The sequence below is a fragment of the Rattus rattus genome, chromosome 7 (assembly GCF_011064425.1).
Source record: "Rattus rattus isolate New Zealand chromosome 7, Rrattus_CSIRO_v1, whole genome shotgun sequence".
In the NCBI taxonomy this organism is placed as follows: Eukaryota; Metazoa; Chordata; class Mammalia; order Rodentia; family Muridae; genus Rattus; species Rattus rattus.
In genome coordinates, this window is record NC_046160.1 from 28,548,133 (window position 1) to 28,567,605 (window position 19,473).

Sequence of the window (19,473 nt, forward strand, 5' to 3'; positions counted from 1 at the left end):
TGGAAATACCTCTGGAACGGTCGCATTATCCTAAATAGCAGAGTGTCTGGAGCTTAATACTAACGCTAAGGTTAACTGAGAGTCAACTTTCCTGTGTTCATGAATCAGGAAAGAAAAACAACTGGTGGTGGAAGTAAGGAGAAGTGAGCAGATGTAGAAAGAGGGGGGAAAAAAATGAAAGGACGTCCGAGAAGGGGAAAAACTCGTTTACCAAAATGATAAAGAACTGAAAGCGGGTAAAATTCAGGTGAAATACTGGAAACGCTCTATGTGTTCCCAGCAATCTCGCTGGCTATAAACCACCTACCCAGCAAGTTGCCACCAAAACTCTCACACTCGAGATGCTCGCACGCAAAGCACTCTAAGGGTCCCAACTTCCGGGACCGGCGCGGCGCGGTGTTGTGACGTCGCTAAGGCGGGACTTCCGGTTCTGGTGACGCTTTGACAAGAGGTCTGCGGACGACCCCGATACCTTGTGGATGGGCAGGTGAGATGATGCTGCCAGCACTGAGTGTGGTTTGTCTGAGGAAGGGTACACGGGCCGCGCGTGGGACGGTGTCAGGATAGCGGAGCTGCCATCACCCGGATGCACAGCCGCAGAGCTGGGCTGTGCGGAACACGATGGTACTACACTCACCACACCTGTGGCCAAGCCCCCAGAGGCTCCCAGGAAAAGGATAAGCCTGTGCGCTGGCAGCCAGCCTACTAGAAATGAATCAAAGTCTGCGCTGGAACTCCCCAGGCATCTGTGGTCGACACTGTCCCTCGTCCTAAGAAATCAGCTGACATTAAAATCACCTTTACCCTTGCAGATAATGTGTTGTTTCTCTCTGCTTTTAACATTTTTTTCTTTATTTTTGGTTTTCCAAAATGCATGGCTTGTAATAGTATAATATGCATTTCTCCAGCTTAAGCGTTGCTCAGCTTCTTGAATCAGGAGATTTGTGTCCTTCTCAAATTTGAAGTTTCCAGATACACTTTCTTTAAACGTGTTTTAGTCCCACGTTGTCTTCTCTGAAACTCTGATTGAATGAATTATAGGTCATTTGGCATTGTGTCCGGGCTACTAGTTTTTTAGACTGTTTCCCACTAATTCAGGTTTGTAAATTTTGTGGATCTCTCCAGGTTCTCTCATCTCATTCTTTGTTGATTCTACTCTGCAGTTGATCCACTTCATAAGTTTTGTTCTTTCAATTATTATTTTTAAATTCCTTGCTCTTGTTTCTTATATAGTACTTATGGTAGCTTCTGAACTTTAGTGTGCTCTTACATTTTTCTGAGTTTTGCTGCCCTCTTAAAAGAATGCTTTGATCAAGCTCTTTCTTACTTTGGGAAACTGTTAAATTCCTGGTGCCTTCAACATTTTTCTAAACTACTTTGATGAAGAAGTTTGGGCATTAGTAGGAGAGACTGGTAAGATCATCATGGGCAAAATGTCAAGTCACTTTCTGAAATGTTGTATGGTATGCCTGTGTGTCCCAGTGAACAAGTCAAAGCCAGCTGTTGAGCTTTTCTTAGCTAACTCTACTCTGGGTTGTTCCAAGACCGACTTGGCTGTGCTCTTTATAAATTTCTAACCCACACAACCCGTGAGGCTATAACATATTATCTTCAGGCATTAAGTTTTATGATAATGTGCCATGTAGCAAGAATAAATGAAATTTCTAGGAAATGTTCCTGTGTTTTCTAGGAACTTTTTATTTTTTTAACTATTTATTTATTTCATGTATTTGAATACACTGTTGCTGTCTTCAGACACACCAGAAGAAGGCATCGGATGCCCATTACAGATGGTTGTGAACCACCATGTGGTTGCTGAGAATTGAACTCAGGACCTCTGGAAGAGTAGTCAGTGCTTTTAACCACTGAGCCATCTCTCCAGCCACTTTTTTTTTTTTTTATTGTAACAGCTGTGAGTGCATGTCTCTTGGAAGATAATTCTGGAATTACTGGTTTCCCAAATACTTAACCTGATATTCAGGGCTGTCATAGTATGGAGTAGGAGAATCCTAGCACTGGTCTACAGTGTGTGTGTGTGTGTGTGTGTGTGTGTGTGTGTGTGTGTGTGTTTCGGCAAATCTGTCCCTTTTGATCAGCATTACACTTTATAGAGTTTTTTTTGTTGTTGTTGTTGTTTTGGATTGTTTTTTGAGACAGATCTTCTATAAGCCAGACAGACCCTGAACTTGTTTGTGACCTTTCTCCTACCTCCCCAGTGCTAGGAAAATAGGCATGAACCACAACAGCTGGATGTTTGGTTTGAGGGATTTGCTTGTTTGTTTGTTTTTTGAAACCATTTTATATACCAAGTAGTCCTGGCTGGTTTCAAACTCATGACATTCCTGCCTTGGCCTCCCAAATTCTTGGATTATGGGTATGCACCAACATACCCAGATGATAGTTTCCATTTTGGTGTTCTTTGACTCTTCTAGAAAACCCTTGTGGTTATTAGCAGTCTGGTTATGACTCTTCTCCTTTTATAAAACCCTTCTGGTATTTTGCCTGTATTTTAATTGGATCGTCTCTCTCTTAGTCGTAGAAGTTCTTTACATATTCTCGATATGTGCATGTTGTTGAAATCTATTTTGTATGTAAGATGCTACTCACAAGAAGTATGGACTGAAGACATAGCTCAGTGATAGAGCAGTTACCTAACATATACAAAGTCCTGGGTTCAACCTCTATCCTCACAAAAAAAGTAATTATATGTTCAGATAGATAGTATATAGAGAGATTAAGAGAATGAGAGGAAAACACTAAACTAAACCTACATTCACACACACAAATATGCATAATGACACATAAGTAGCATTCAGGATTTAAATATGTTGCTAGAGAGTATTCTAACAATAGTCTTAAATCCAGAACACGACATATGTGTGTGCCTCTTCTCCTATCTTCTGACTATCCTCTATCAGTGTCTAATGATGAACGCAAGTTCTTAATCTAAAGAATCCATCTTAAAACTTGTTTCCGTTGTGGTTAGGGTACACTATATCTTGTTTAAATAACCTTTGACTGTCCAAAGATTAAAAGATACGTTATAATGTAAACACTCATTGCTTGGAAGCCTTAATGTGCTCTTCCCTTTTGAATTCTATGAGGCACTCTGTGTTTCCATATTGAAATCTAGTTAGCCCATGTTGTTTGTTTGCCAGACCTAACCCCTTCCCTATTAGCTGGAGGTTTTTTTCACATTTTCCTTTTTCCTTGTTTTCAACATGCAGACATCCAGTTTGACCAGCACCATGCATTGAAGATGCTTGCTTTTTCTCCATTGTATAATTTTGGCTTCTTTGTCAAAAATCAGGTATCTATATGTGTGTGGGTTTATGTCTGGGTCTTCCATTCCGTTCCATTGATCAATGTGTCTGTTTTTATGCCAGTATCATGTGGATTTTATTACTGTAGCTCTGTAGTGCAGCTTGAAGTCAGGGTTGGTGATCCCTCCAGCAGTTCTTTTATTGTTCGGGATTTTTTTTTAGCTATCCTGGGTTTTTTGTTTGTTTTTTTTCCATATGAAGTTGGAAAATGCCTTTTTGAAGTCTATAAAGAAATGTGTTGGAATTTGACTGGAATTATATTGAATCTGTAGATAATTGGTAAGGTGACCGTTTTACCAATCCATGAGTAGGAGGTCTTTCAATATTCTAATATCTTCTTCAGTTTCTTTCTTCAAAAACTTGAAGTTTTAATCATACAAGTATTTCACTTCTTGGTTAGAGTTACCCTTGATATTTTATATTAGTCAAGGCTATTGTGAAGAATGTTTCCCCTGATTTCTTCCTCAGTCCATTTGCCATTTCTAGATAGAAAAATAAGAGGTCTACTGTTTTGGGGGTGGGAAGGGATTGTCTTCTTTTAGTTTGGTGGGGTTTATTTTTTGTTGGTTCGTTTTGCTTTGCTTTGTTTTGTTTTGTGTTAATCTTGTATCCAGCCACTTTGCTGAAAGTGTTTATCAGCTGTAGGAGTTCCCTAGTGGAAATTTTTTGAGTCATTTATGCATATACTATCATATCATTACAAATAATGATACTTTGACTTCTTCCTTTCAATTTGTATTCCACTGATCCCCAATAGTTGTCTTACTGTTCTACCTAAAACTTCAAGTACTATATTGAATAGATATGGAGGGAGTGAACAACCTTGTCCTATTTCTCAATTTAGTGAAATTGCTTTGGATTTCTCTCTATATAATTTGATGTTGACTGTAGGCTTGCTGTAAATCTGTAAATTGCCTTTATTATGTTTAGCTTTGTCCCTTGTACCCCAAATGTCTCCAGGATTTTTACCATGAAGGGATTTTGTCAAATGAGATGTCTAATGAGATGATCATATGTTTTTTTTTTCCTTTGACTTTGTTTATATGGTGGATTACTTGACAGATTTTCATGTATTGAACCATCCCTGCATCTTTGAGATGCAGCCTACTTGATCATGGTGGATGATCTTTTTGATGTGATCTTGGATTCAGTTTGCAAATATTTTATTGAGTATTTTTGCATCTATGTTCGTAAGGGAAATCGGTCTGTAATTCTCTTTCTTTGATGAGTCTTTATGTGGTTTGGGTATCAGGATATTGTAGCCTCATAAAATGAATTAAGCAGTGTTCCTTCTGTTTCTATTATGTGGAATAATTTGAAGAGTATTGGCGTTAACTCTTTGTTGAAAATCTATTAGGATTCTGTGCTAAAACCATCTGAGCTCTCTCCAGTCTTTACATGTAGGCATTTTGTGCTATGTACTTCCTTTTAGCACCACTTTCATTTTGTACCATAAGTTTGGCTCTGCTGTGTAGACTTCTAAAAAGTCTTTAATTTCTTTCTTAATTTCTGTCTTGACTCAGTTTTCATTCAGTAGAGAGTTGTTCAATTTCCATGAGTTTGTAAAATTGCTGTTGTTTCTGTGGTTGATGCTATCCATCTTTAATATTTGGTGGTCTGATAGGAGGTATGAAGTTATTTCATTTTTCATGTATCTGTTGAGACTTGCTTTGTATTGTAGTGTATGCTCAATTTCAGAATGTTCGTGAGGTGCCGAGAAGAGGGTGTATTCTTTTGTGTTGGGATGAAATGATCTCTAAATACCTGTTAGGTCCATTTGGTTTATAACATGTTAGCCCCAATATTTCTCTGTTTAGTTTTTGGCTGGGTGGTGTTCATTGTTGAAGTAGGATATGTGAGAGATAGTCTCCACTATCAGTGTATGAGAGTCAATAAGTGATTTAAGCTGTAGAAGTGTTTCATTTACAAAAGTGGGTGCCCTTGTGTTTAGGGCATACATGTCAAGAATTGAAATATCATCTTGGTGAATTTTTCTTTTGTTAATTATGTATTTAAGTCTGTTTTGTTAGATATTAAAATGGCTATACCAGCTTGTTTCTTAGAAGTGTCACCTAGGCATCTGCATTTGGAGTGACTATAGGTCTAGGTGCTGATTTCTAGACTTGTCTTTGTTGGGTGGGTGTTTTGTTCCTTGGTTTCTGTTTCTTTTCTGTATTTTCAGAGAGTGTAGTTTAGACTGTGATGCCTGTTTTACCAGCCTGCTCAGCTGTTGTCTTCACAGGGAATGCCTGCTAATGTTGGAGGCTGTGATGCAGCAACTAGTGTGTGTGAGGGGAGGAAGATCAGGAGGGCCTCCTTGTGGGTCCATGGGATCCACAAGAGATGTGGGCCGTGGCGAAAGGAGCCTGCAGCTACTGATCTATTGCAGTACTAGAGAAAAGCCTAAAGGATTCAGTCTGAGGAACAGAGATAGTAAAGAGAGAAGGTCTGTGGACATGCTCTATATTCTATATATTTGATATTTTTATATCAATTCCCTGCGCTTTTCTTACTCATATGTTACATTTTTTTTTCTTTTATACAAATTTGTTACATATTCTTGTGCCGTTCTTTTTATAGTTGCTAGGGTTTTTTTGTTTTTCTGTTTTGTTTTTGTTCTTGTTTTTTGGGTTTGTTTTGTTTTGTTTCGTTAGCAAACAGGAAAAGCTTTTCCCTGGCTTTTCTTTTTCTTTCTTTAAAGATTTATTTATTTATTTTATGTATATAAGTAAACTGTCACTGTCTTCAGACACACCAGAAGAGGGCATCAGATCCCATTACAAATGGTTGTGATTCACCATGTGGTTGCTGAGAATTGAACTCAGGACCTCTTTAAGAGCAGTCAGTGCTCCTAACCACTGAGCCATCTCTCCAGTCCTTCCCTGGCTTTTCTAATTGTCATCAGTGGAAGATTTTTGGAAGCAAGCCAGCCTGCTATTGCAAAATTAGATTCACTACATTTTAAATTTAAAAACAAACCTTGAATGGCTGGTAACATCATTCAGTAGCAGAACACTTGCCTAGTATGTACAAGGCCCTGGGTTCAATCTCCAGCAGGCCTCTAATGAGAACCAACTGCCAGGCTCAGCTCTGTTGTTTAATACACATAGATAGCCACCATATTGGTGATTGAGTACAGCTTCTGCCATTTTTCATATTTCCTTCACATATTGTCTTTCCATATGAAACAAACTTTGTCTGCCACAAACCTTGAAAAAGTCTATCTGTACATGCCCAGTTGCCAAATATTTTACAACCAGGTTAAATACTGATACCCAGGAACCACACAAATCAATCTCTATTCAAGAATTAGGGTACAGAACGTACACTGCTGTGTTTCAGGATGAGACAATAAGTGGTATTGTTTGACAATGTGCATAAAAATTGGCTTTTGAGGAAGTTTTAGAAGTTTCTTAGCCACCAGATGTGTGTAATAAGTAATACAAGTTATTATTAGACATAGTTAATAATTAAGTGTTGCAGAGTGAGGGAATTCAGTGCATAAAGTGTTGGCTGTGCAAGCAGAAGGACCTGAGTTTGGGTCCCAAGTTCTCACTTAAAAGCTCTATTGAAACATCAGCACAGCAAGCACAGGAAGGGACATACTGGTCCTGAGAGCTCGCTGGCCAGCAGTCAGGTCAACTGCTCAGTGAAAACACTGAGGATCTGGAAAACAGTAGACAGAGATACCGAAAGTTGACCTCTGCCTGCCATACGAGTGCTCAACAGGTGAAGACATACATACCGAAAGAAGGGGGCATAGCCAAAAAAAAAACCCTTGTGTCTTTTTGATGTTTAATGTGATTGGAGGCTCTCAGGACATCCTAAAAAAAATCAAGCTTTTTTAAAAGTTATGGCTATTCCTGCATGATTGAAGAAATACAGAGTAGCTGAAATAAACAGCAGTCATTTGGATACTGAAACCGAATAATACACATATACACTCGGCTTTGAATATTTTTGTTCAGCAGTTGGACTTTATTGTTCTCATTGGCTTCATACAATGGAGTTTATATTTTTGCATAATAAATATTACAATAAATGTAATGAAAATATTGGTTTGATCGTCTAAGATTCATACTGATCAAATAAATGCTGGTTTTCTGTTTTACTTATTTTTTGTATAAGATTAAGTTGGAAAAATGATACTGCTACATAAAATTCAAAATTCGAAAATCATTAGTACACATAAGCGCCTGTCCTTAGAAAAACAGGTTTTTCTAAGTTGCTTACATTGTAATCATACTTGGTTTGGTTTTGGGTCTCATCCAGCCTGATTCTCGATGCTTATCAAATTGATTTAATCTAAGCCTGCTCATAGGCTGAGGCTGAAGGTGAGACTGTCACTCTTCGGCAACATATAATTGTCCTACAGTGCCTTTTGTCACTCAAAGAACCCAACTACCTCTTAGGTAAGATTTTCTTTCCTTCTTCACAGCTTAGTGAGAATAAGACAGACGAGGGGAGGGAAGGAAGGGAAGGGAAGGCTCCTGTGGGAACGAGCGTGCATGGGGACTGCTCTGCTCGAACTGTTTTTAGGATTGCACTTGCTGTTTTGTTTTCCAGTTTCTATAGACTGTGCTTGAACGTTTTCATCTACTTGAACTCTCATAAATCTCAAGTGTAGTCAAACTCACAAGGTGTCATTTACTTGTAATTAAGTAGTTCGGAGGCAGATACGTTTAATGGCTGCTTCAGGAGTCAGACTGGATGAAAGCCAAGTGTGATTCAGTTTGTGCAACTTAGGCAACCTGTTCATTTCCTGCAGGTGAAGTGTTAAGTGTGGCCAGGGGCTTTGCAGTCAGTGTCCAAATTTAACATTTTGTATAAAGGTCTGACTAATTTTGTTTCCACTGCATTGTAAGTGTCAGGAAGCCTTCACAAATGCACTTACTGAGCTATGGTAGCTCCTGAAATGAGACTAGAGTGGCGTTTACTGGTGACCTAAAGTAAGTCTGTAAAAAGCTGACACTTCGCCGCCTTAGTCATTTGGTGTCAGGGATGGTTCCTACTTCCATAGCTTTTCATTCGTGCTTAAGAAAACCCAATTAAGACTTTTGGTTAAACACGAAATTTTGAATGTTTGTGTTTATTTCTTCTTCCTACCTAAATTCACAGAAATGACAGTAAAAGTAATACAGACATAAACAAAGGGAATAAAGGGACAACAGATCCTAAGACGAGAGCAGTGAAATAGAAATGCTAGGGAAAAAGGGAAACTTGAAATTAGCAAAGCTGCCTTGAGGGAGCGTGTTTGGTCAGGATACCGAACTATAGCTTATCTTTCCCTATACTAGACATTGTATAATCGACTGTCTATACAATGCTTTATCACAATTCACTTAACTCCACGATTGACCGCCTGGGTTCCTCAGCACATTGGGTATTATAAACCACATTCTTTACATCAGCCTTACAGAAATATATTTTGTAATTTTTGTTTTAGAATCAATTTTTCATTTTTTTCTTTTCTTTTTTTTTTTTTCCAGAGCTGGGGACTGAACCCAGGGCCTTGCGCTTGCTAGGCAAGCGCTCTACCACTGAGCTAAATCCCCAACTCCCAGAATCAATTTTTCAAACGGAGGCAAAGCGATTGCTTTTTATAGGTATCGGCCCATGCTATCAGATGGCTCTCAGATGTGTGGAACTTCCCATTTCACTGCATCCTGCCTGGCACTGTATTTGCCTTAATTAAGATGCTCAGTCCAGGGAAAGACATCAAGTGCTTGCACTAAGTTTTAAGCTTAGCTGGCTACCTAACCAATGTCCACTTGAGAAAATGACTGTCAGCTAGGGAAATGAGAAAGTTTGCTATGCAAGGATGAGGATCTGGGTTCAAATCCCCAGCATCCACATAAGTCAGGCATGGCCAGAGTGCCTATATTCCTAGCATAGGAGGATAGAGACAGGAGGTTCCCTGGAGCTGCTTGACTGGCCAGCACAGCTAAATAGTGAGCTTCATGCTCAGTGGCAGACCATCTCAAGGGAACAAGGCAAAAAAGCAATACGGGAAAGCACTACGTGTTCCCCTCTGGCTTCTGCATGCATGCGCATAGGCACATACACCTGCATACATGTATATATACACCAAACACATACCACCATTTTCTTTAAAAGATGACAACAGGTAATATGAAGCAAGAGATTTCCTTGGATGCTGATGGAGGCTTCGTGGGAAGCACAATTGAGTTGAGTCTAACGTAGGAAATATTCACAGAGGGCACACATCATCTCAGGAGGGGTATGTAAGTCCTAATTAAATCAGGAGACAGAAGCCACACGTTGTGTTATATTCACAAATGGTGAGTGTAACACAAAGGGCCATTAAGTTCTGATAGGAGAAAAGCTGCAACACTAATATATAAAGGGAACTCTAAAAAATTACTCCAGAGCTGGAGAAAACTATGTAAGGAAGGATAGAATTGATGTTCAAAGCTCACTGGTGTTGTGCTTGCAGCCCTGCTGGTTTGCCCAGGCCAAAGCTAGTGTCCAGTCACTGTGAACCAAGACTGGGAGGAGGGTGCTGCAGGTCTGAAGCCTAGACAGTGTGGTCTCGTGGCACGAGTGAGTTGAGTTCCATAGGTAAGTCCAGAGGAAATTAGAGCACACATTAAATGAAGAGACCTCCCTCTGCAGCAACCTAGAGCGTCCCTGTGTACAGCTTGGGACAAGCATTTCAGGCCACTGTAGAGAACAAAACCAAGCAACCAGCTATCTAGAGGAGGGCCGATGGAGCAGCCACTTGGGTGTTGCTCCTGTGAGGAGAGCTGGAGAAAGCCCAGTGGCAGCCCAGTGCTGGTGTAAGTGGCACTCTGTAGACACAGCACTAGAGCAGTGTTTTCTACTCTGGGCACTCTTGACCTTTTGAAACTTTATTGTGGGTCCTCCAGTCACTGCATTCTGGGAGTTCTTAGTCCTACCAGTGGAGAAAGGCCCCAGTGACTGCTATGTTTCTTTTGCTGACAAAGTCTTCTCCAGTTGGAAAGCAGCTGCAGTTGGGGGATCTCACAGCTAATAGTACAGGGGGAGGAAGTACAAGCTGGCAAGAGCCTGCAAGGAAGCCTCCACTGGGGCTCTCCAATCTCTTCCTCCAAGAGCTCAACACGGCCTCCCCCCACAAAAGAAAAGCATTTTAGAAGCCTGGGTCAGAGCTGTGAATGCCAGAATGAGAATGGGGCTAGAATTGGGAGGTGGCAGGCAATCAATTGGTTATTGACAGTGGAGGGAAAAGCATTCCAGAAGTAACTGAGAGATAAAATTGTGAGCAGAAGGGGTTGGGGATTTAGCTCAGTGATAGAGCACTTGCCTAGCAAGCGCAAGGCCCTGGGTTCGGTCCTCAGCTCCAGAGAAAACAAAACAAAACAAAACTGTGAGCACAGTGACAGGAGCAGAAGAGCATGAGCACTAAGGAAAGGGCAGGGCAGACCGAGGGGGCAGGTTAGGTGAAGGGGCGAGAACAGTGATTTCCAGTCTTCCACGGGGCCGCATTTCAGATAGCCTGTATATTGGATATTTATATTACTGTTCATAACAGTAGCAAAATTACAGTTGTGAAGTAGCATCGAAACAATGTTATGGTTGGGTGTCACCACGACATGAGGCCGCAGCATTAGGAAGGTTGTGAACCACTGGATTAGAAGGATAGAGTTTTGAAGTGTTAAGACTTAGTGCCCCGCTGTCTGCAAGCAGAACAGGGGATCATTAATAGTGTCAAGGATTGATTGCCTTGTCTGGCCTCAGTGGGAGAGAATACACCTAGCCTCACGGAGACTTGATGTGCCAGGGTCAGGGGGATACCCAGGGGAGCACCACCCGCTCAGAGAAGAAGGGGGAGAGGGATGGAATAGGGAGTGAGAGGGGTGACCAGGAGGGGGGCAGTGCACAGGAGGTAAAGTAAGTAAATATAATAATAATAATTTTTTTAAAAAGACTTAGTGCCCACAGACAGAACAGAAAGTCAGTGGAGGGATTACGTAAGTAATTCAGGGTCACCAGCTTGTATGTATGAAGTTGGTCAGAGGATTGTTCATGCTGCTATTGTCCGCCTACCTCTTTCATAATTCAATGACGTAGTGTTTTACCTCACACAAAACAATGTGCTTACGGAAGTTTTAAAGCAGAGGATGACTAGACTGAACATAAAGGAGCTCAGTGGCCTGCCATCCCAGGAGAGCTGAGCCTTTCACCAACCATTGCCAGGTGAAGGTAGAGGGCCGGTGTCAGGTGAGGCCCAGGCCATCAGAGACCTCCAGACTAGGGAGGTAGATGTCATCCAAGGGCACTGTGATTCCCAGCTGGAGACAGGGGAATGAGAATGCTAATCTGACTTTGATTTCTGCTCCTTTCTGGTCTTTTTGCGCTTGACCATGTGACTGCATGTTTCATGGGAACCCCTTATTTGTCTTCCAGTCTTTTAATGCAAAAGGTTGGGTAGTCATGGTATCTCTGACGTGCCCTGTGGCATTTTCTTCTACATGTTTTTTTTTTAACTTTCCCCTTTTTATTCTTCAATACTGTCTTTGGCTTAAGGTTTTCTAAATTACTGCCTTTTGTGGGGGTGGGGGGTTGAGAGGGGGCCTCCTGTAATCCACACTAACCTCAGACCCTGTGTAGCTGAGAAGCTAACCTTGAACTCATCTCCACCTGCCTCCTGCTGGCTCTGTACTTTGTTTCTCACCCCCTTCCACCCTTTTATTTAGAAATGGCCTCAGAAGTTGAGGATGGAGTCCCTGTGCATGAGGAATTCTTTCTCTGTGGTGGAGTTGAAACCCAGATCATTAAATGTGGGCCCTGGACTAACCTCTTTGATAAACAAGGTGTCAGCAAGCCAAAACATCTTATCTTCATCATTCCCGGTAAGTCGAAAAGTCAGATTCTCAAAGCCTCTCATAGTAACTGTGGAACAAATAAAATTACTACCAATAATAATCATGGCTACTTCTCTGGGTGTGTATTTAGTTTTCTCTACATTTATATCGTTTAGATTAGCTATTATGTAGAGATTCCTTGTTTTGTGGAGAAGGTCCCACATGCGCAGTTTTGTAATTTGCCTTGTAAATGTCTTTTTATATTTACAGCGTTATCAAAGTTTAAGCCTTAAATAACTTCTTCCCACCTTTTAAAAGATGCTTGTGTGCGTAGATGGAGTTTTTCTTCTTGGGTTTTCATCTGGGTTGTGTGTGACTTTGCTCTGTCACGGTCAGAGGTATCTGGTTGGTTGCAAGCAATAAGCTGTGAACCTGTGTTCTACTTGTCACCCTGGCAAGACTCTTTTGAGTTGTATTTTACTTTATGTTTCACATTAACATGGTTGTCAGATATTTTCATCATCACGAAACTGGTCAAACTGTCTTAAAGAAAATTTAAGAGTGTACAAACAGCTCTCCCCTTTTGCATGCTTTCTTTTGTTGATAATCTTTGGAGCCGGAAGCCCTGTTCTCTTCCCTCTTGCCTTAGGTGGTTCATTACGTGCTTTGCTCTATTCTTTGGATGAGTAAGGCTGCCGTTGCCCTCCTGGTCTGCAGGGCTGTTTCCACATAAAACAGATTCTTCTGTGGCTGAGTCTGTGTCCTCTGCCTCTGTGTGGTTAGCTCTGTGTATTTTCCTGTTCATAGAACGCCTTGTCTAGGACTCGTCCCTGCTCACTGTTTTCTTATCCAAGGTACTTTTTTCTGTTTCTTCATTTGCCTTCATAGAATTTTATTTTGTTGTTTTACTAAGAGAGGAAAGAAACCTCATTGAACTGACCTTTAAATTAGCTTTTTGAAGTCCTAACAAATCCTCAGAAACACTTTTATTGTCATATGCTCCTGGCATTAATTCACATTTCCTTCTGTTCTTGTGCTACATTGGGAGTTGGGGGGTGGGGGGACTTTAGTACATGCTGCAAACATGGAGGTCAGAAGAGTCAGTTCTCTCCTTCCACCACATGGGTCCCAGGAATCAAACTCAGGGTGTCAGCCTTGGTGGCAAGCAAGTCTACCCACTGAGCCTTCTCACAGACCCCACACTAATCTTTTTAAATGCAATAGGTTTATTAGTTCTTTGAGAATTTTATACAATGCATTTTGATTATATTCTCCTCCCCCAGATCCTCCCAGATCTCTCGCCTCCCCATCCCCTCCTGACTTCATGCCCTCCCTTAATAATTAAGTCACATACGTGCTGACCAACATCTGCTAGGTATTGGTCTGCATTTCTAAATCAACGCTTACCTTTCTGTTCATTGTTCTATCAGCTGTTACCTGTTCACTTCCACCCAGATGGAGAGTACACTTTCTCTCGTAGTCACACACCCCTCCTTCCAATTTTTCTATTTTTAATCAGATCAGTGTTTAGAGCTTTTACAGTCCTGTGACTACCTAGGACTGCACAATCATTGTATTGTCTCCTGTGAAACCGATAGTGTATTTTGACTGCATTTCCTTTCCTCTTAGCTTGCCTTCTCTGAGGTAATGTGTGTCTCTCCTCCTTAGTTTCCCATGCTCCAGTCACTCCCTTATCCTAACATTTTCCTAGAAGGGAGAAGTCCTAAGGTCTTGTTTCAGGGATGGTTCCTTTTGCTCTTGGGGCTGTGGCCCGAGTGTGCTGTCCTTCACACCTGGCCTGCACTGACTGTGCTCCAGGCTCCTGCTCGGCTGCCCTCCTTCCAATTCTTGTTACTCTCTGACAGGCTAGATCTCATGCTGCACTCTTGATATTTCCTGCTGTTGGTGAAGTGCTTCCAGCTATTTCCTGAGAAATGCAGAGGAGTGGTCTTGTAAATAATGTACCCTATACAAGAGTTGTGTAGACTGGGGGTGTGGCACGGTGGGCTGAGTGTGTGCAAAGCCCTGGGTTTGGTCCCACCACTGAAAACATATGGAAGGAAAAAGAGACACTGTCTTGGACTTCTGGCTGGAAAATAATTTACCCTTGGAATTCAGAGACAGTAATCCTTACCCCCAACCCCTCCAGGTTTGAAGTTGTTTATGTCATTCTGATCGCTTATATTTTGTATGTGACATTTCCCCCACACAGTTCATGTCTTTGAGACGTTCTTTTTTGTTCTAAGAATTTAGAATTTTACAATGAAGCACTCTAGTATGGCTGGCATTTTCTACACTGATTTGGGATTTTAGTGGGCCTTTTAAGCCAAAGACTCTGATGCCCAAGACCTTGTACATGACTATCAAGCACTACCACTAAGCCGTTGACTTGGTCTGTGACTTAAGGTGACCTCAAACTGACAATCATCCCGCTTCATCCTCACAAGTGCTAGCCTCACAGGCATACAGCACCACTCCCAGCTTTATATACATGAAGTCCAAGCTCTTTTCTCCTCTTTACTCTTGCTGTGGTCTCCTGATTCATAGGAACAATATCATTTTCTTTGGTCTCTGCATTTGTTTTCTACTCTATTACTTTTTCTGCAGGTTCCCATTAGTGGGTTTTTTCCCCCTCAAATATGTTACTACCCGTTCATTTTCAAGGTGAAGATAGGAAAAACTAGTTGGCACCATTACAAACAGAGGTAGGGTTTGTCCACACGCCTAGAGTGATCAGCTACTGCAATTTTCCTAGGACTAAGAACCCCAAGATCCATGGCAACCTATGCTGAAGTCTTAACAGACCTGGGCAAAGCAGGATGGGCTCTGTGGGCAAGCCTCATGGTGGGGTACAGCATAGCATTTCATTAGGAGTTTCTGGTGTTTCGGGATCTGTAGCTCATTCTTCAGTTTTTCTGTTTTCTGGAAAGGAATCTTCCTCCAGCTTCCTGTGTGAAAAGTGGGAGCCCGTCTGCTAATGTTCAGAGCCCCTTTCAGAGGAAAGGAGTTGAGAATTTCAGTGCTCAGTTGTACTTTCCTCAGTATGGGCCTTCCATTCTCAGCTGGGTTAACAGTTCCAACCCAGCATCTCTCTTTAGCTTAACCTTTTCTGGAAGCAAACTTAGAATCTTGAAGGGTTTAAGATAATTCTTGAAAATCAGTCTCATAGCATGTATTAAAATGAAAAATAGACATTCTCTATCTAATGAGAGTTTGAGGTTATCGACATAGGGGGTGCTACTCCATGTAGCAGAGGTTTGGTGAAGATGGGGTACAGAAAATAATAGACTCATGATTGTGGACTGGAAGCAGTGTGTTCCTGAAACTGGAAAGAGGGAAATTTGGCAGCTAAGATGGACAAAATATGAAAGGATTCAAGAGGAAACTGAAATAGTCCCTGTCCGGCCCCATGGCTGTCTCCCATGAAGGGTTGAAGTTGCTCTCTGAGAGTGACCGTCGTGGAGGGTGAGGAAACAGACTGAGGACCATAGAATAGCTGGTATACTGAGTGAAAGGAATTAACTTCCCAAAAAAGGTATATGAATTCTTTAGCAATGGAATAGCGATATATTGAGAGTAAGGTCTAAAAGGGCCTAAGATTCTCTGGATTCCTCAGAGTTGGGGTGCTTAGAATGTTAGCCATTTCCAGCTGATGAAAGGACCTAAGCTTGTACTTCTTACAGTTAGTGCCGGGATGAGAATTAGCTCCTGAGAGACAGGTTCCTTTGCCCTGCCACTGATTTCTGATGCAGAAAATCTGGGGTAGCACAGTAATTCTTAAGAGAGGAATTTGTTGCTTAAACTTAATGCAAATAAGTTCTTTTGGATTTGATAACTGGTGAATTATGGGGCAGAGGTGGTGACTCAATCCAGCTGGATTTTGCAACCACTTAACATGTGCACAACAAGAGGAGTGTCACTCAAGCATCCAGTTTCTCAGGGACTGTATGAGTGACTGAGAAGGGTTAGGACGGCATGGACAGAGTAAGTCTAAAGGTCTGTAAAGTCGCTGAGTGAGGTAGCCAGCCTGCTGAGCACCCCACCTAGGGGAACTCCCTTACTCATCGTTTCTTCTGCGTATGCTGCAAAGACAAAAAAATCACTGCTGTCATTGAGGTGTGTGAGGTGTTTCATGACAGTGAGAGCGCTACTGAAAAGGTTCAAGGGGCAGAGCGCCCACTGGGAAGCCATGCTTCCTGTGTGCTGAGGAAGTAGAGGAAGCTGTTGGCTGGCGTACCGCAGACGGAAGGAAGCGTGACACATTCCTGGTTCCATGGTCTCTTCCCTTGTGGCACGAAGTTTCCAATGTGTCTGTTCCTCTGTAGCCTCAGTCATTTCTGTCAGATTCCTGAGAGGCCTAGGCTTGTTCTGCTCCTAGGTTGGCAGGACTCCATTACCTACATTGTGTAGTTCATCTACATAGACTGTCATGAAAGTTGGGGTGCGTGTTTGCAGGAGAAGGCATCTGGAGGTTTGTGGCTCTCCAGGCACGCTATCTTCAGCAGCCTCCTTGTGTTGCCCTGTGTTGCTCTCTAAGCGCCATCCATTTGTGGTTGTATGGATCCTTTGTCTTCAGGAAATGGTAGCTAAGAGAGTGGGTAAGGAGATCAGAGCTGCCCAGTCCTCTGAGATAGATGTAGTGAAATATAAAGACAGTGGCAAGTGGATCCCAGAGCCACAGCAGCTGAGATGGAGAGAACCTTTCTGTGTGCAGAGGTAGACGCATGTGGTGGAGAAAAGGTTGGCATGGTGATGCCTGACTGTGATCCCAGCACTTGGCAGGCTGAGGCAAGAGGATTGCTTTGAGTTTGAGCACAGCCCTTGATTCAAGGTAAGTACCAGGCCAGGATGTGCTAGAGTGTGAGAAACCCTGTCTTGAAGGGGAGAAAGGATAGATACATAGACAAATAGACATTAATGGAAAGACACTGACATCACTAGGTGTAAAGACTGTATAGAGTGTAGGAATTCTGATTCAGTGTTTCATGTTCAGTATGTTTCAAATCGTACCTATTTTACTAAATACACTCGACAAACTGTAAGATCCATTTTTACTCTAAGATGAGTATGTGACCCATTCTGTTTATAAGCATGATAAGTAAAATTAATTTTTAAATGTTAAATGAATCCTGTCATCCCATAATCAACTCTACTTGGTTATAATGTACTTTTTAAAACATCTTAACGGATCTAATTTGCTACCCTTTAGTTCCAAATTTTTCATATGTGTTTATTGGAATACTGACCCATAGTTCTGTTTTTCGAGAAGTCAAATCTGGTTTTGGTATGAGGGTAATATAGACAGACCTCATAGAACAGATTAATAACTATTTCTTTACTATTTCTTTCTTGTATGTTATCCTGAAAAATACCTATATACTTGATAGTATTTTTCCCCTTCAAATATTTGACAGCATTAAACAGTGAAGCCATGTAAGTCTGGATTTGTTCATGAGATCTTTAATCCTTAAGCCTCACTTTCTTTAGTTCATAGTGGCACCATCTAGATTATTGAATTCTTCTTGAATAAGCTGTGGTGCTTTGTATCTTTATAGGAAGTTGCCTATTTCATGTATATTCCTAAAATCATATTTTCTAATTATTCTAATATAAAAAATGATTGAAACCTGATCATTCCTTAACTCTGAACTGCCACCTATGTTTCTTAGACTAAAAGGCAAGTTTCTTACTGTGGTCCCAAAGGTACTGACTAGTTTATTCCTCCTCCTCAACCCTGTGGCATCCAGGCTTCGGCATCCATCAGCGCCCGTTGATCATGATGATGTCGAATGTAGCAGGAAGAGCTAAGGGTGGGGAACTTGTGCTGCTTTAATCACTAAGCTCTTCATTTCTTCACTGCCCTTGTCTTACCATCTGGGCCTCAGAAAAGTCACTTCCTCAGACCTTGGGTTTGTTGTTTGTTTTTTAAGTCACACTAATGTGGATCACAGCATCCTGTTTGGTTTTTTTGGGTTTTTTTGTTGTTGTTTGTTTGTTTGCTTTTTTTGTAGTTGTTCTCACACTCATGAATCAGCTCACTTGGTTACATGTGTATATTCTCTCATACTGTATAAACCCCATGGACTCCTTGAATGCCTGTGTATAGCGCAGTGACTTCCAAGCAGTGAGTTCCCAGTGCAAATTGTAATGGTTAAAATAATACACAATGGGAGCTATACACCTGGAATAGAGAAACTGAGCACAATGCAGTTGGCAGTTTACTTGATGATAATAAAATAGTATATTAAAGTAAGAAGAATTGATTAAGATCCTATAATCAATAAGAGGATGAATTTGAGACAGGCAGGAAAGGCCTTTCTATGGTGTTCCATTATCTTATACTCAAGGAGTGATTTTTATATAAGCTGTCATTGGAACTGTTACGCCTAAATCATGTGGTTAGTAACTTTAGTGTTTACTTAGCATTGTTTGTAATAATTCTAGCAGCTACTGTTTGCTAATGGTTAGTTTAAACTGCTATGGTAAAACACCATGGCCAAAACAAACTGGGGAGGAAAGGGTTTATTTGATCTTCCATCATTCAGGGAAACTAGGGCAGGAACTCAAGGCAGGAACTGATGCCAGGGCCATGAGGAGAGCTGCGTACTGTCTTGCCCCCTTTGCTTGCTCAGCCTGCTTCCTTACAGCACCCAGAATCACCAGCCCAGGGGTGCTACCACCCACAGGGAGCTGGGCTCTCCCACATCAATCATCAATCAAGAAAATGCAGCACAGGCTTGCCCACAGGTGGGAGCATTTTCTCAGTTGAGATTCCCTCTTCTCAGATGACTTGACTTTGTCTCAAAAGTTACACAGCCTGTTTGTTCTCACTGCTACATGTGATGGAGACTGAGGGGCTGGAGAGATGGCTCAGCGGTTAAGAGTGCTGACTGCTCTTCCAGAGGTCCTGAGTTCAATTCCCAGCAACCACATGGTGGCTCACATCCATCTATAATCAGGTCTGGTGCCCTCTTCTGGCCTGCAGGCATACATGCAGGCAGAAAGCTGTATGATGTGTATATATATACATAATAAATAAATGTTTAAAAAAAAAGATGAAGACTGAGTGAGAACTTGAAAAGCACTAACTTCAGATATGATCTTACTGTGTTCAAAGGATTAGCAAGTGATATTTCTAACATATGTTGGTTAAGTGGCATAAAAATGTGATCTTGGGCACTTCTGTGAGGCTGATGAAAAGATTGTCACAAGTGTGGGTTGTTGAGAAGCTTAATGAGGGAGGGAGGGGGAGGGAGGGAAGGAGGGCTAATTGGAGCACATTTGAGAAACTTCTGACCTGTGTATTAAAGGTACTGATATACTTAACATCATGTTCCTCCTTC

General features: G+C 41.5%; 1 protein-coding gene across 2 annotated transcripts in view; it reads left to right on the forward strand.

Annotated features, from left to right (window-relative positions):
• The first annotated feature begins 438 nt into the window (after window positions 1-438).
• Window positions 439-19,473, forward strand: part of Ldah (lipid droplet associated hydrolase) — a 77,659-nt gene continuing 58,624 nt past the window's right edge. Inside the window, exons 1-3 of one of the 2 annotated variants that reach the window (XM_032909189.1) lie at window positions 439-487; window positions 3,228-3,310; window positions 12,023-12,178. In XM_032909189.1, the coding sequence (XP_032765080.1) occupies window positions 12,025-12,178 (154 nt within the window). In that variant the 5' untranslated portion in view covers window positions 439-487; window positions 3,228-3,310; window positions 12,023-12,024. The remainder of the gene's footprint in view (window positions 488-3,227; window positions 3,311-12,022; window positions 12,179-19,473) is intronic. The other variant, XM_032909190.1, reaches the window with a different exon arrangement.